General features: G+C 41.5%; 1 protein-coding gene across 3 annotated transcripts in view; it reads right to left on the reverse strand.

Moving 5' to 3' along the window:
• The window catches only part of SCYL3 (SCY1 like pseudokinase 3), a 40,173-nt gene that overhangs the window by 14,458 nt on the left and 8,272 nt on the right, over positions 1–17,443 (reverse strand). For all 3 annotated transcript variants that reach the window (XM_046681875.1, XM_046681873.1, XM_046681874.1), the window contains exons 3-8: positions 10,413–10,598; positions 8,256–8,369; positions 7,058–7,114; positions 5,584–5,686; positions 4,265–4,376; positions 2,247–2,324 (exon numbers count right to left, since the gene is read on the reverse strand). In XM_046681875.1, coding sequence (XP_046537831.1) covers positions 2,247–2,324; positions 4,265–4,376; positions 5,584–5,686; positions 7,058–7,114; positions 8,256–8,369; positions 10,413–10,598 — 650 coding nt within the window. The remainder of the gene's footprint in view (positions 1–2,246; positions 2,325–4,264; positions 4,377–5,583; positions 5,687–7,057; positions 7,115–8,255; positions 8,370–10,412; positions 10,599–17,443) is intronic.

Here is a 17,443-nt window from a genome sequence, read left to right on the forward strand (position 1 = left end):
TCTCTCCCACTTCCATCAAACTGATACATTCTGAAATGTAGCTAGGGAAGGTGGACAGGTCAGTCCCCAGGTACTTGAGAAAAATGCAGAAGGCGTGGGGTAAGGCCAGCTAGTCAGCACACAGACAATCTCCAATCCAAGCTAGAAACTATTTCAACAAATTGCCCCTTATTAATAGAAGAACTGTCCTCCCTTTTCCTTTAATAGGCCAGAAGCTGTCTAATCAATAAAAGGTGCTTTCTTCATGGGGCTTTCTGGTGGCGCAGTGGTAAGGTTCGTGTGCTCCACTTCAGCGGCCTGGGATTCACCAGTTCGGATCCCGGGCATGGACCTACGCACCACTTATCAAGCCATACTGTGGCAGGGGTCCCACATATAAAAACAGAGGAAGATGGGCGCAGACGTTAGCTTAGGGCCAATCTTCCTCAGCAAAACAAGGATTGGCGCCAGATGTTAGCTCAGGACTAATCTTCCTCAAAAAGAAAAAGTACTTTCTTCACATTTAAAAGATGTAGGATATGAGATTATCGAAAGTTTCCATAGTAAACAAAATACAGGCTTTTGTTACTAAACTTATTACAACAACATATGTAAAAAATTTTGTTAAGGCATATGTGGATATCAGATAGTAGTAGTAATAATATCCCACTATACAATCACCCTTGGCAGATAATCTTTATTAGGAAATAGGCCACATCATGCACCATCTCCTTCAAGCCCCTAGGCCTCTATCGACAAACAGGTTACATCCATACTCATTCCTACCTCCTTTCTAGGTACCAAGGATGAGGGCCTCCCCCATTTAAAGCCACCCCACCTAGCCACTGCCCCAACATCCCCTTCTCTTCAAGGACCACGACCGACAGTCTCCCCAACACAACTGAGCTTCAAATGCTCCCTCCACTCTTCCACTAGCTCCATTCCCTCTGCCTATAAACATGCTCACATCTCTTCCATCCTTAAAAATGTCCTTCCCGGACTCCATTTTCTTCTTTAGCAATTCTAACTTCTCTCCTCCTTGAACTTTTCAGGTTTAACCCAATGTCTACTTTCTCACCTTCCATCACTTCTCAATTCCTGCGCTCTGACTCACTCTGCTGGACGAGCTGTCTAGACAAGCCCCCAGTGCTATCCTGAGTGCTAAGTGAGCAGGCATGTCTTGATTCCTCCAACCTTTCTCAAATTCTCTACGCCTTTGGGAATACCAGCCTTCCTGGCTCTCTCTGAATCTCCTCTAACCATTGCTTCTTTGTCTCATTCATCAGCCACTGCCTCTCCATGTGTCCCCTTACAAGGCTGGGAAGCCCAGGGTTACAATTTGGGCCCACTGTCCTTCTCATGCTCCCCACTTTCTCTGGGAAAATGTCACCATATCCAGGCTGAGGAACCTTAATATTTACCTGTAGCTCATCAGCGTACACTTCTGTGCTCAGTTTCAGACCCATGTGGCCAAACGCCCATGCACATCTCTAGCTAAAGTTCCAGAGACACTTCACTAACACATTGAACACCAAATTCAGGATTTTCCTGCACAATAGGTCCTCTGCATTCTCTAATTCATTTGGTGATAATCACTAAGGCTTGCCAATTTTATCTTTTAAATCTTTCTTATCTCAGTGTCTTCTTTGGTGTTCCCATAATGCCTTTACGTGGGGCCTCACATCTACTGCCTTGACCTCTATGGTCTACTAACCGATCCAAGTCCAACAGGAGTTAAGCCTGTGCCCGCCTAGACAACAGAGTGATCTGTCTACAGGGAGATGTACCCACTTCAAAGCCTGCTTTCAACCCTTCGATGGCTTCCATGCCTGAAGTCCACTGCTCACAGTGTCAGTACTGCTCACCACCACAGACAAGGTGCCCACCTCTCACCCGTCCTTGTCTTGGAATTTGCCCTCCAACAGGACCCAGCTGCTTGTCATTCCACACAAAGGACACACCATGTCCCAGCTTTGTGCATTCATTCATGTTGCCTAGAATGCCGCCTCTAACCACTCCTGCCCATCCTGTGTACTCAGGATGCCCAGCAAGCTCTATCACTGGTGAAGGATCATCAGTGTGTGTGCCTGTGTCCCTCAGCAGAACCATCTATCCCAGCGCCCAGCAGAACGCCTGCCACAGAGGAAGTGTTCAATAAACTCTGTGAAGAGACCAGCTGTCTGACCCACCCTCTCCAGAATACCTGACGTGATTACAGGGACTCATCCAAGTTACTGAATTTTAAGGTGCTAACCTCCTGGACTTACTTGAAGAATTCAGTTTTTTCCTCTTCACTCTTCAATGTTAAACTTTTCAAGAAATTCACAACTTCTAGAAAATCATTCCTAAATGCCAAAAAGAAAAAAAGCATGCAGGGCAAGAGGTTAGAGAAGCCATGTTAAATATAACCACAGACTACACTACAATAATATTCAGCAAAGAAGCATTCTCCTGTGCCATTTAAAGGATTCTACAATAACTAAGTAGCTTATGAAACAAATACTATGGAACAAGCCCAAAGGGAATCTAACATTTTAAGAATATCAAAGAGATCTGTGAAGAGGATACATGCTTACACACACTCACGCCAACTTAACTTTGTGGTTTTAACAATCATCATAATCATCCAAATTTTTTGCTGTAATAGGATGTGGTTAAATGAAATATCCTGGAGAAAGAAATGGTATTACCATTACAAAACAGTCGTTGATTCTCAAGTCTCCTTTGGTGAAGTAAAAACTATTAGAGAGGGTAGGGGAAAGGAATTTCTTGTACTAGTCACAGGAATCTTCTCATTGCTCCTGCTGTAAGCTGTGCAGTCGTTTTTTCAGCCAGGCAGGGGAGAGTGAGGAGTGGGCAGTCTCCTGCAGGCCCCACAGAGTCACGCAGGCTGCGAACAGCTCAGCTCCCAGGGAGCCCGCTCGCGTCCTGCCCTGCGGGAGGGCAGCCTGGGAAGGACCCTTCGGCGAGGAGCCTGCACCACCTTCCCCGGCAGCCCTTGGAAGCGCAGCTAAGCATCTAGGGCTCCACAGTTTATATTTACACCTGTCTCCCTCCGGCTTAGCAGCAGAGAAAAAGCACAGACATCTTAACCAAGTCTAATCAAACTGGTTCAGCTGCCTCAGTTGGAGATGCTGGCCTGGCTCCTGTCTCCGGCCGGCTTTTCTCCTCTGATGTAACAATCAGATTTTGTGAAGGGGACACTGGTGTGTGTTTTTGGCTTTCTTCTCCCCTCTCTGTTTAAAATACAATTCTTAATAAAGAACTCTTATCCCACACAGTGATGAAAGAATCTATTTACTGTAAAGGATGGTTATTCTTTGTAGAGACTTTATATCAAAGTAAATAAACTATTACTATGAATCATACAAAGGACATGGAAATACCTTGGTTAAAAGACTCCTGTCTTTTAAGGGAAAGGTTTGAACAGTTTCTTTGAAATATAAATGACAAAACCCTGATACCTACGATGAAACCATCCCCTTGGCCTTGTTTAATAGTAACCCCCCGAATTCTACCCAAGAGGCAACTCTTCCTCCCTCCAGGGGTAATATTAGTTCTCCCTTCACTCTGGTTTTTCTCAGGCTCTCCGACCGCAAACACAAAGATTTTTAGTTTGAAAACTGACAGAAGACTGATTTTACTAATAAAAGTCATGAATGTGGAATTAACCTTTGCAGAAGTTCTGCAGTCACGGAAATAAAAAAATGAAGGACACATAACCTTGAAAAGAGGTTCAAAAACATGTCTGAACATAGGGACAGTGTTAAGAGTTATATTGTGCCCCTCCCTCTACATCGACGTCTCTGCTCTTCCATCACGTTACTGAACAAAGAAAACAATCTTCAGTCTGAGGAAAAATAGGCTCTTCTCCTCCCCCCTCAAAAAAATTCCACAATAACAAACTCATATCAATAATACAATGGCAGCAGAAAGGAGAGGCCACGTTTATTAAGTTTCTCAATTAACTTACAACTGTGAACCACTGGACAGCGCTTAGCTTCTTGACAATCAGAAGCCTTAAGGAAACTGGCTGTAATTTCTAGGCCCAAGCCTTCATGACAAAGATTTCTAAAACTCTAAAGATAGGAAGATGAGAGGCAACCCAATTTCTCCCTCTATTTTCTCATGTGGACATGACTCAATCTCCCCTAAAAATTAACAACCACAACACAAGAGAAACTGCATATGTGATCTTCCAACACCCAGCACTGGAGCGCAATGTCTGAGAGAACAGGCCGGCAGTTGGGGGAGGCGGCCAGTGTGGCATCCTGGGTGCCCTCACCTGAAGAAGTCATGGGACAGGAGGGTGCAGAGCGCTGGCCGACACTTTGGAATGGGATTCAGCAAAGTTGAGTGCAAGGTCTGTTGGAAGCTGGAGAGAACATCCGCTGAAACTGAAATCCAGAGCGACAGTTAGTTTCCAGAGCCTTCTCCCTCTTTCCAGGACCGCTATAGCTGGAGACTGACGAGAGCAAAAACCAACCTGGAAAAGCCCAAACAAACAAAGCCCTGGCTGTTGCTAAACAGCTTCCTGCTGCCTCAGGCCAAACTCCTTGGCAGGTGTAGAAAACTGTCCTGCCAATGCATCCACTCCCCACGGCCCCCCCTTCTGTGCCCTCTCATGTCCTGATGGTCAGTTTAACTCAACTCAGGCATAAAAAGGAAGGTTTAATAAGCGGCAGGTTCAAGGGTCTTTTCAACCAGGGTTCCTCATCCACAGAACACAGAAAGTTATTTGAATGACTATATTTTCAATTTTCCCAAGAATGGTACATAGTTGCCACCATCCTAGACAGAGCGATGAGCAGTGAATCCATTACCCATAAGGAAGCCTTAGGGTTCAATTCTCAAGTGTTTAGGCTGGGACTGTTTGGATCTGACAGCTAACTGGTGCTCAGGACTTCAGGACGCTGTATAGCCTGGTAGAAGAAACTACATTAGAACCTCACAGAGTTTCAGCATGGTGATACACAGGCCAGGAAGGGCCTAATGTGACAATGGACACTGGTACTTAACAGGCAGACAATTGAAGGCCGGGAGTGGTTGGAGGAGAGTGAAGCAGGCTGCTGAGCACGCCATTAGAGAACTCAGAAGAGAAAAAAGAAAATCTGTTCAGTAGCCTGGGCTTTAAGGGGCAACAAAAGAAAAAAGTAATTACTTCAAGAAGAAAAAATCAATAGGACTTTGAAAGAATAAAGATAAAGAAATGTTAAGCTTGATTTAGAAATTAACAAAAATTTTTGAATCTTATTCTCTTCTTCAGGTTATTACATATAAATCAGTAACAGCACTCATTTACTTATTGGTTGGCTCAATAATAGCATCTTTAGACCATCAATACCAGTACCATTAATAAGGTGATAATGCACAGTACTGACAGCCAAAGTTCAAAGTGCTTCCTACTTAAAATTCTTTTAACTACGCAAAATAAAGAAACCCAAAGCTGCTTCCCTCCCTGCTGTTCAGATCTGCCCTAAAAAGTGACGTGGTAAGCAGGAGGTTCCTTACTATGCTCGGACTGCGGTCCTCTGAATCCACACAGAACAGGCCGCGGGTGGTTTTCCTACTTATTCTGTGGATGCAGTAGTAACTCCAACTCACCCTGTTCACTTAAGATTGTGAGCAAACTTTCCACCAATGTCCCAAATGAATAGGCATCCCGGGCATGTCCATGTGACTCTGGCAGAGTTGTGAATTCTGGAGACTAAAAGCAGTAAAGGCCATTAAAACTACAGGATCTGCCTTATTAGCCATTTCTAATTTTCTCTGAAGCACTTTCTCCCATTTGTGCATTTACTAAACTCAAAGCTAACTACATAGCACCACACACTAATTTACAGACTTTTAAAACTATCAGTGAGTAGAATTTATCAAAGATTTTAAGATATCAAACAAGGGCAAAAAGAAAAAAATGACAGATATGATATATGTCTGTGGCTTTCAAAAATATTTTTGACTGCAACCCAGAGTGAAAAATTTATTATTTACTATTATCAGTATACATACATATGTATAAATACATACATAATAGAAACAAAAGTTTCATGAAACAATACTTAGCCTTACTACCTAAGATGTTCAATGATATTTTCTTTCTTTTTTTTTTTAAAGTTTGAAAATGTTTTTTATTTTATTTATTTTTATTTTTTTTATTTTTCCTTTTTCTCCCCAGAGTCCCCTGGTACATAGTTGTGTATTTTTAGTTGTGGGTCCTTCTAGTTGTGGCATGTGGGATGCCACCTCAGCATGGCTTGATGAGCAGTGCCATGTCCACGCCCAGGATCCAAACCAGCAAAACCCTGAGCTGCCGAAGCGGAGCGCGCAAACTTAACCACTCGGCCATGGGACCGGCCCCTCAATGATATTTTCTATTTTATTCTTTTTTTTTCCTCAAAATGCTGGTCAGGACCCGCATTGATTTAAAACCCACAAATCATCAGTTTCAAAAACCCTAGTATATACACATAGTACTGATTTGGATAAACCTGATTTACTTCAAGTCTTAGGTCTTAAGTTTACAGTTGGGGTTGTTTTTCCCGTAAAGCACATTAAGTATGTCTTTGGGGATCGATGCTTACAGTGATTATAAGAACAAGTTTAGAGGGAGCAACTACTTTCAAATTTTTTGGTAAATATAATCTTTCTTTACCAGCACCATAATATTAATCATCGCTCTTCTACACATCTTGGAATCCTAACTGATGGCAGACAGGCAGATGAATGGCTTGGGTGAAGCACGGACAAGGTTAGGAGTGCTGCTTCTCCAAGCCTTACGGCTTCCAGCAAAGTACAAAGACTTGCCGTGAAATGGGTATGAAGCCGCAACCCTATTCACACTGCGGTACCTCTATCTTTAAACAACATCAGGTGTCTATACCACCAAAAATGTAAGCTGAGTGTCAAGAGAAAGGCTCCCTGCCGTGGTGAGAGGATTAATCTCAGAAGCCTTTGAGCTCAGAGGAATTATGAGGCGTCTGTAACTTAGGAAAGAAAAGGGGGGCAGAGGAGAGTTGTTTAAGTTTCACAGTCAGCTCCACAAAGAAGCCTTCGTTACATCTGAAGTATATCGTCTTACCATCTCTTCAGGAGGGATGCACGCTGGGTCTCTCACTGACTGAATACTCCTCAGAAACTAGACAGGGAAAGAAATTAAGGGAAATAATTCATACATATGCTTGGTGAACCGAACTCTGGAACCAAGTTACAGAAGCAACGAGCAATGGAAACAGCAGCAATGAAACCTTCAAACCGATGCTACACATTAAATACGCAAATTTAAAACCTTCCTAATTAAAAAATGTAAATACAGTACCTGACATGGCACAAGACCTAGCAGAAAATAAATTTTAGTTCCCTTTCCTCTCCACTTTAGCTGGTTTAAGAGATACTCTCTGCTGTTCAGAGGCATCTCTGCATCTGATGCCCTTATATGGAAATCAGCAATACTTCTTTCTCATCCTGCATAGACATTAACAAACAAAAGGCTCTTCTACCGCAGAACACATCTATCATTAATCTTCTCACTGAATCAAGTCAATCTTACGGCTTGCTGCCACGTGAGATATAAAGGTTGAGGATCTTACAAGCCACAGAGACAAAACTAACATCCACAGGACAAGTACATTCATCCACTTATTCAAAGGTTATTTTTCAAGAGCTTACATGTCCCAAACACCATTTAGGGCACTAGGAATACAAAACGAATGCAATGAATCCCCTGCCCCCAGCCAGGTACTCAAAACCTAACATGCAAACTACGGATTTCAGTAACACAGACTGAGTGCCACAGAAGCAGAGAAAGCCTGGGGGAGGGCTTCGCAAAGGGGAGACTTAGCTAGACCTTAGACTTCCGCTTCATCTGCCATTAGATATAAAGATAAACGTAAGAGGCTAGCACACCCTCAAGAAGCTCAAGCATGGGTAAAGAAGATAGACACATAAAGACAACTCAACGTTAAATGTTAAGTGGTATAATTAAGTACAGGGCACTACAGGGGTAGAGAGGAGGGGCATTTAATTAAAAATTTGACCAAACCACTTTACCTCTCTCAGCCTCAGGCTCCTCGGCTACAAAATGAGGAGAAAGAATAAATGATCCCTAGTGCCCTTCTGAAGACTAAAATCCTACAATTCTATGAATGCGAGCATCAACACAAAAGTCAGGTCCCCAAATCTAAGAGCACCCTAACACGGAAGGACAGTCCCTAGGTGAGAAGCACACACCAGAGTGCTACCACGTTCTGAAGAGCAAAGAGGGCCCACAGCGGGCGTACCTCTGGCGTGGCCTGAGGAACTGCACATACTGTCTCCATTCCTCCCAGCTTCCAGTGCCCATCTTCGCTCACAAACACAGATGACAAGCAGACATTGTTGTGTGTCAGGTGGCCCTGGAAAAAAAGAACAGCAAGAAGAATGCCAACCCAGTTTCTGAAGTGGAAGTTTTAAAAAACTAAACACTAATCACCAAAAAAAAGATCATGGCAAGTCTTCCCACTTTTGGCATAATAAATGGAATTGTGACTTTAAGGAATAACAAAGGAGCCTGCTTAAGGATTACAAGGTTAGAAAAAAGGAACAATACAATGGAAAGGCTTTTGCTCTCTCCAGCTGCCGCGCGAGGCAGGGGAATAGCAACATTAAAGCCACTGCACATCCGCATGTCCATGGGAGGCAGGGCACACAAGTGTCCTTATAAATAGGTGTACAGGTCTTCGTAAACTACAGTTTGCTTCCAATGCCTTCAGAGAGAAAGTGTGGTTTTGCTCCCACAGGTTACTGTCTTCATTTTCTCCTCTAAATTCTTTCTCACCTACATTCTATCACAAACCCAGATCCACTTCACCTGAAATCTTGTCAGTAGGCATTAAAAAAATTCTGCCTGAAGAAGAGGAAAATAGAATGATAAAGACCACCAGAAATATCCTAAAGAGCAAAAAAGAGCCAAATTTAAAACTACAGAAAACAGAAAGGTCAAGAGGGAAGAAGAAAATGAGAACATAGTTGAGGTATATGTATTTTTTCCAAACCAGAAAGCATTCCAGTAGACAAGTACATTTCAAATATTCTACCCACTAGATCAAATATGTACATATTCTTATATAAAACACTCCAAGATATATATATTTTTAAAGGGAGGTTTAGAATAGTATGTATGGTATGCTTCCCCTTGAGAAAAAATAAAGGAGAAAAAGCATATAGATCTTTACTTTCTCTGCACAAAGAACATCTCTGGACTCACCCACTGAGCACCATGGTTGCCTGGAGGAGAAGCAGGGCCTGGACTCAAGGATGGGGGAGGGACTGACTCTTCCCCATATGCACTCTCCTACTATTCAAAATGTGTACCATGTGCATGCACTTTCTCCAACAGAGAAAATATTCCTTCAGAGTGAAGCATTAATAGTTCTTCTTACGTGAATCTTAGACATACGTTTAAGAGACAATAAATCTTGAGCGATATTCAGAGAGTCTGTCTCCCATTAATAGAAATTTTTTTAAAAACATATATTAAGATGAGTCAAATGCAAGTGTTTCTAACCTGTGACTGGTATTTTTCTTTTTTTCGAGGAAGGCCAGCCCTGAGCTAACATCCACTGCCAATCCTCCTCTTTTTGCTCAGGAAGATTGGCCCTGAGCTAACATCTGTGCCCATCTTCCTCCACTTTCTATGTGGGACACCTGCCACAGCATGGCTTGACCAGTGGTGCGTGGGTCTGCACCCAGGATCTGAACCCCGGGCCACCAAAGTAGAGCATGCAAACTTAACCACTACGCCACCAGGCTGGCCCCTGTGACTGGTATTTTTTAGTCTTAGGGGGCTGCCAAAGGCCTTAATACTTCAGAATGTAAATTTCTTTAAAAATAATAGCTCAATAATACTGTCAAGAAATAGACCAGATATAAACATAAAAACTACCATTTTATCCCCTTAATAGCAAACATTGCCAGTGTTCAGGGGCTGTCTCTTGTTGGTACCACATACTTGAATGGGAAAGGATGTGTAAAACTCCGCCACTAAGAAATGGTCACTTCTTTCTTCAAAACCTAAAATGGAACCAAACTCCTGAAAACAAAAAGGAACTTTGGTCCACAGCAGCACTGATATTAAACCTTTATTTTTGTCTTAATAACAAATAACAGCTGAGCTACTTCTAGATAAAGACTTATTCAAAACTAGAGGGAAACTATAGCATACTGAAATAAAGTTCTATAAATAACTGCCAGGAATGGAGAACCTGTTGCTCATTCCACAAACCGTCTGTCTGTAGCACTCCTTGTGCCTTCCAGAGTCCTATTTTCCCTCAGGAAGCTTTCCAATGAAGTCCGTGCCTTATGATTTCTACACATACCATGATTTACAAGCATTACCCCACACATCAAGCCCCCAGTCCACATCAAAGCCCATGAGGCAGACTGTCCAGCTTACTTACTCTGTCATGAAGGAAGATAAGAGCCAGCAAGATGTCATAGATCCCAGCACAGACTTCCGCAGAAGACAACGCCTCCAAAGCCACTTCCAGAGGCTGAACACGCTCAGTGACAAGATGAATGCCATCTGCTTCCACAGTGCAAGATAAAAATCTTAGCAAGCAAGGGTGACGAAGCGTCTTCAAGTGCTTTAAAAATACAAACAGAAGAGTTGATGAAGTTAATGAATCAAAACCAGATTAATTATAGTTCCATATATATGGTGATAAAAGTCAGAAAATGTATACTTGCATTCAAGGTCCTCTCCAGCTCCCTACCCCAAATTTCAAATAAGGCAGTGGAGAATCTGTGACTTGCTCTGACTTTTTTCAACTTACCAACACTTAAATAACTCTGCAGAGACTTCTGGTTCTATTATGGCAGAGTAAGCCACCAAGAGCCCAGACCTCCCAATGATTCCTACTATAAACTCTGAACAAGTGCCAAAAACAACTCCCTGAGAACTCTGAAAAGTAAAAAGAAGCACCAGATTGTGGAGGAGAATCAAGATTTGGAGAACAGACACCCATGGGGGTGAGTTTCCTGGTTTAGGGGATGTCCCTTCTCACAACTGTGCACTGATGGCAGGCCCCAGTCACAGAGCAGGGTAGCAAAGGTGGCTATAACTCTGATAGAAACTTTGCCATCATTTTGGCCAGAAGAATCACAGAAAGGAACCAAGGCAGGCCTGAGTATGAGAAGGATATCCACGAGGCCAGAGAGCTGGAGAAGGAGATGCCCTAGTTATCTGCACACCCACACAGCTCTCAGACTAACCCCTGAAGCAAGCATGCACAGGACAGACCCAAACCAGCAGAGCAAAATTTTGAAAAATGAACTGAGGTTTGAACTACCACTTGCAGGAAGGGTGTGGGGAGAGTAGTTCAAAAACTTGAGTCCTGGGGGTCAGCCCGGTGGCACAGCGGTTAAGTTCCCACATTCCGCTTCTCAGCAGCCCAGGGTTCGCCGATTCGGATCCCGGGTGTGGACATGGCACTGCTTGGCACGCCATACTGTGGTAGGCGTCCCACATATAAAGTCGAGGAAGATGGGCATGGATGTTAGCTCAGGGCCAGGCTTCCTCAGCAAAAAGAGGAGGACTGGCAGTAGTTAGCTCAGGGCTAATCTTCCTCAAAAAAAAAAAAATAATAAAATAAAATAAAATAAAATAAAAACTTGAGTCCTGAACCTAAGGGGATTGATTTCCTGCTAAATCAAAAACATCCACATTCTCTGGAGGATTATAGCAGAATCAAGAGTCTATGCAACATGACATTTCAAAATGTCCAGGACGCAATCCAAAATTAGTCAACAAACCACCACGAAAATGTGATCAATTCTTAATGAAAAAGCCAACAAACACCAATCCCAAGATGGCTCAGATACTAGAACTATCAGGAAGAATTTACATCAGTTATTATAACCATTCTCCTAGAGGTAAAGGAAAACAGTCATGAAATAAGTCGAAAGATAGAAGTTCTCAGCAGAGAAATAATGTTACATAAAAGAACTAAATGAAAATTTCAGGAATCAAAAAAATATTAGAAATAAGAAATTCAATGAATGGACTCTAACAGAACGAAGATGACACAGGGAAGAGTCAGTGAACATGAAGATGTTAACCAATCTGAAGAACAAAGAGAAAAAGTATTTTTTTAAAAAAATGATCAGACCCAGGAACCTGTGTGACAATAACATAAGGTCTAATGCATATAATTGGAGTCTCAAAAGAGAGCTGAAAAGAATTGGAGCATAAAAAATGTAATGGCTGAAAACTTCCCAAATTTGACCAAATACTTTTAAGTTTACAGATTTAAGAAGTGAACACCAAATAGGATAAATCAAAGAAAACCACACTGAAACACATTATCATCAAACTGCTGAAAACCAAAAATAAGTTAAAAATCTTGGAAGCAGCTTGAGAAAAATCACTCTTTACGTGGAGAGGAATGACAGTTTGAATGATGCAGATTCTCATCAGAGAACAGAGGCCAAAAACAAAGGGGACAACATCTTTGCAGTGCTGAAAGAAAAAAATTACCAACCCTGAACTCTCTATCTAACAAAAATATCCTTCAGGCAAGAAGGCAAAATAAAGGCATTGTTGATGAAGGAAAACAGAAAAGTTATTGACAGAAGCCCTGCTCTACAAAAATGCTAAAGGAAGCTCTTTAAGCTGAAGAGGAAATGATACCAAAGGGAAACAGGGGTCCTCAGGAAGGGAGGAAGATCATCAGAAATGGTGAATACCATAAATGTGAGGGCTCCATTTTTACGTCTTAAGTTATTTAAATATATATGACTATTTAAAGCAAATATTCTAACATTGCCTGATGAAGCTCTGAGTGTGTGTGACGTATATGTACGTGTGTGTGAGATATATATTTATATATATAAAACAGTTGACACACCTGTCAGGACAGGAGGGATGGACGCTGGAGACACCCATACGATTCCATGGCTTCTACATTTCCTGTGACGTGGTACAATATTAACCACAAGTAGACTATTAAAATAGCTAGTTACGTATGCTGAAATCCTTAGAGCAACCACTTAAAATATATAAAGAAATAAAGCCAAAAAAATCAAGATACATTGAAATGGAATACTAAAAAATATTAAAATAATCCAAAAGAGGAAAAGGGAGAACAGAAGAACAAAAACCAGAAGGGGACAATGAAAACAAATAATATAACTGAACCACAGTAATAATTACATTAAATTTTAATGATCTAAATGCCTCAATCAAGAGTGGATAAAAAATGAAGACCCAACAATATGCTGCCTATAAAACACAGACTTTAAACACAGACAGAGAGCCAGCCCTGATGGCCTAGCGGTTAAAGCTTCCTCCGCTTGGGCAGCCTAGGCCCGGTTCCTGCGCGTGGAACCACACCACTCATCTGTCAGTAGCCACGCTGTGGCAGCAGCTCAAATAGAAGAACTAGAAGGACTTACAACTAGAATCCACAACTATGTACTTACAACTAGAATACACAACCATACTTTGGGGAGAAATAAATAAATAAATAAATAAATAAATAAATACAGAGCTAGGTAAATGGACAGAAAAGGATATCCCATGAAAACAGTACACATATGAAGACTGGAGTGGATCCATTTCTATCACCAAACAAAATACTCTTCAGAACAAAGAGTACTGGCAGAAATACAAAGGGATATTTCTTAAAGAATAAAAGGGACAATTCATTAAAAAGATACACCAGTTATGGATAAAGAAATTATGGTATATATATATATATATATATATACAGCCATAAAAAAGAATGAAATCCTGCCGTTTGCAACAACATGGATGAAACTGGAGGACATTATGCTAAGTGAAATAAGTCAGACAGAGAGAGACAAATACCATATGATCTCTCATGGAATCTTAAAAAAATGAAATAAAAAATCAAGCTCATAGATACAGAGAACAGACTGGTGGTTGCCAGAGGCAGGGGACAAAGGGTGGGAGAAACGGGTGAACTGTTTTTGTTATTTTATTTTAGTTTAACTAAATTTTTAAAAATACCCCAAAAAAGGCACAATTATAAATGCGTGTGCCTAATGGCAGAGCCTCAAAATACACATGAAGTAAAAATTGGCAAAATGAAAGGGAGAAACAGACAATTCCACAATCACAGTTGGAGGTTTTAAAACTCTTCTCTCAACAATCAACAGAACTAGCAAAAAAAAAAAAAGTAAAAACATAGAAAACCTGAATAATATCAACGACCTGGACCAAACTGACATTTAGAAAACGCCCTGCCACCACTGCAGGACACACCTTCTTCACAAGTGCAGGTGAAACGGTCACGAGAACAGACCACGCCAGGCCCTAAAACAACTCGGAATGGATTCCAACCTTGGATTCGCCCGAATAGAGGGTAAACATTTCTTATTTTGTTGATCCTGTTTTCTTACATTTTACCTTTTGCTTGTCAAGCATTTAATCCCCTTAAAAATATTTAACCATCTTTAAAATGTTTATCTTTTTAGTATCTAGAAAAATGATTGTCAAACGTTTTTGTTCACACACTTCACACCAGTAAAAACGTTACATAAGTAGCTTATATATATTAGATGTATATATAATATATATATGTTGTGTGTGTGTGTGTATATATATATAAATAAAATATGTATACTATATAACACCCACAAAATAGAAGGTACCAAAAAAAAGATTAAAAGTAAATTTAAATAGACATTCTCGATATTTTTTCCCCCAAACTGTAATGACTCATGTTGCACAGTCCCTAGGGTACAGATATCCCACTGTAGAAATCCCTTGTATGGAGTGTTCTCCCACACACACACCTTTCTTCTTTGCCCTGTTTTCTCAGCAGACAGGGAGGATACCCAGATGGACGACAAATACAAGACACTTCTGAACATTAGAGGTGAAATCTGTGCAGTTTCTTCCCTTCCCCGGTTGGTTCTCTAACTGCCCTATCAGATCCAGACTTTCCAATCTCCACCCATGCTGCATATCCCAAAAAATTCGACCTGAGTAACTTCGGAGATCCACGGGCCAAAATTCCCAACCCAGCTAAACAATCCTATCATTTACTCACAGCAAAACTTAAAATGCTGGAAGGTTGCTTTCCTAACAAATCACTCAGTTTTTCTGAAAGAATTTACATGGCCCTAAACTCCGGGGTCTACCCCGTACCATCACTGGGCCTTGGGGCAGCCTTGTGAACCAATCACAAACCAGCAGGAGATGACGGAAGACTTCACCTGGAGAATAACCCTCAAGAGAACATCAGGTTTCATTTTCACAAATAAGCACTTAGTATGGAAAGCTCCAAAACACCTTCCTGGAAGAATATGGCACAGTGTAAGAGCCCATAACCCAGCACCGGCACACACTTTCTATCAGTCACCTCAAACTTGTCTATTAAATGTCTCAGGCAAGATCACAGAAGAATCTTCTGAGTGTAGCAATTTGTCCAACGTCTTTTCTTTTAATAATCTCAAATTTTGCCAACTCTGGGAATAGCTCCAATAGAGTTTTTTGTTTATTCTTAAGAAGGAATATGTTACCCTCCCCTGGGTTACTCTAATAAACAAAAAGAAAGGGTTAAGAAAATTTCTTTAACTAGCAATTATGAACTATTAATTTGTGTATTTGCCTTTAAAACAATCCATACATACACATATGTACACAGCAATGACACAATGAGCCAAGAAGTGTGCTGGCAGGTTGGCTGAATGAGTGTGGTTAATTGGAGAGAATTTCTTTCAAGTGTCTTTTGAGCTATGGTTTCTGAGTAAAATTACACAACCTCTTTCATATTTTCATTTTAAAAATCATTTCAAATTATCTGCAAAACAAACATGAAATACTTCACTTTCCCCTGTTTAGGGGAAAGTCTTCGTTCAGCTTTTATGTCTTGGAGCTCGAATTTTTCCCTTGGTTTATGTGCCTTCTTTTATTGTCCTTCTAGTGCTCAGGGCAGACTATTAAGTTAGGAGGAATGCTACCTGGTTCAGTGCTGGCATGGAAACACAGACTCAATAAATGTTAACCTGATGAAGAAATGCAATAAGAAGTTCCATTTTCACTCCTGCTTATTTTTTAACCCTACATGCCCAGCAAAATTCTTGGTCCAAAGTGACTTGTTTGTTTAATGAAGGAAGAAAGGAAGGAATAACTTGCTGCATGATGCTGAGCAAGACACTTAGCAGGACCTGTGCTTGTCGCTCCCCTCTGGCACACACAATGTTAAGCATAAACTATACTTTTTTTGTTAAATATGAGTATTACTAGATAACTTGCCAATATTCACACTTATCTATGCCCATATGGAGATGTTAAATGTGAGATTCTAGTCTTGAATATAAACTATTCCTACTTTGCAGGAATCAGTTATGACTCAGCTATCCAGAGAATTAACTCAAGCCATAGGGACTTGACTTTCCATTACTGTTCTACCTCTGATTTGCTAGTTCACTTTGAAAACTACACAAAGTAGTAGTTCTTAACTATAGCTCAAATTCACTTGGAAGTTTTTAGACAGGGAGAAAGTCATAATTTCACTCTGTTAAAGAAATATAACAAAATAACCAAGAAGCCTAAACTAGAGAGCAAGAATTTTCAGGGAAAAATATTCTTCCTTCTTCCCCTAAGATGCAAATCTGAGACAAAGATGGAAGTACATTCTGGCTTTAAATGCCCACTGCCAGGGCCGGCCCAGTGGCGCAGCGGTTAAGTCCGCACATTCTGCTTCAGTGGCCCGGGGTTTGCCGTTTCAGATCCCGGGTGTGGACATGGCACAGCTTGGCAAGCCATGCTGTGGCAGGCGTCCCACATATAAAGCAGAGGAAGATGGGCATGGATGGTAGCTCAGGGCCAGTCTTCCTCAGCAAACAGAGGAGGATTGGCAGCAGATGTCAGCTCAGGGCTAATCTTCCTCAAAAAAAAAATAAATAAAATACATGCCCACTGCCTGGAGGTTAGATCCTGAACTAGGAAGAAAAAGCAGAAAGGGAAAGAGATAAAGGACTCTATTTTGGAAACCCTGCACCTGAGGTACTGGTGGAACATCCAGGTGGAGATATTCTGTAGGCGGGTGGAAATACAGACCTGGGGCTCCCATAAGAGGTTCCTGCAGATAATGAGTTGGGGTGGAAGGCCGGATGGCCATAAGCATTAGAGGGAAAAGGAGGAGCAGGTGTAGTGTGAACACTGTGGTGGGAGCTGGGAAAGGGCCAGTTCACCTGGTGGCCCTCCCACACCTGAGGGATGGGGGAATGCCTGTGAAGTTCTTCTGAGTAGACAACGCTCAGGAGCCTTGGAAGAGAACCTGATTTTGATCATGAGAGGAAGGAAATAATTTTTTCAAAAGTTAACAATGGGCGTGGTCCTGTGGCGTAGTGGTTAAGCTTGGCATGCGCTGCTTCAGTGTCCCAGGTTCATGGGTTTGGATCCCAGGCGCAGACCTATACCACTCATCAGCCATGCTGTGGCAGCGTCCCACATACA

This window comes from Equus quagga, chromosome 13, assembly GCF_021613505.1.
Source record: "Equus quagga isolate Etosha38 chromosome 13, UCLA_HA_Equagga_1.0, whole genome shotgun sequence".
In the NCBI taxonomy this organism is placed as follows: Eukaryota; Metazoa; Chordata; class Mammalia; order Perissodactyla; family Equidae; genus Equus; species Equus quagga.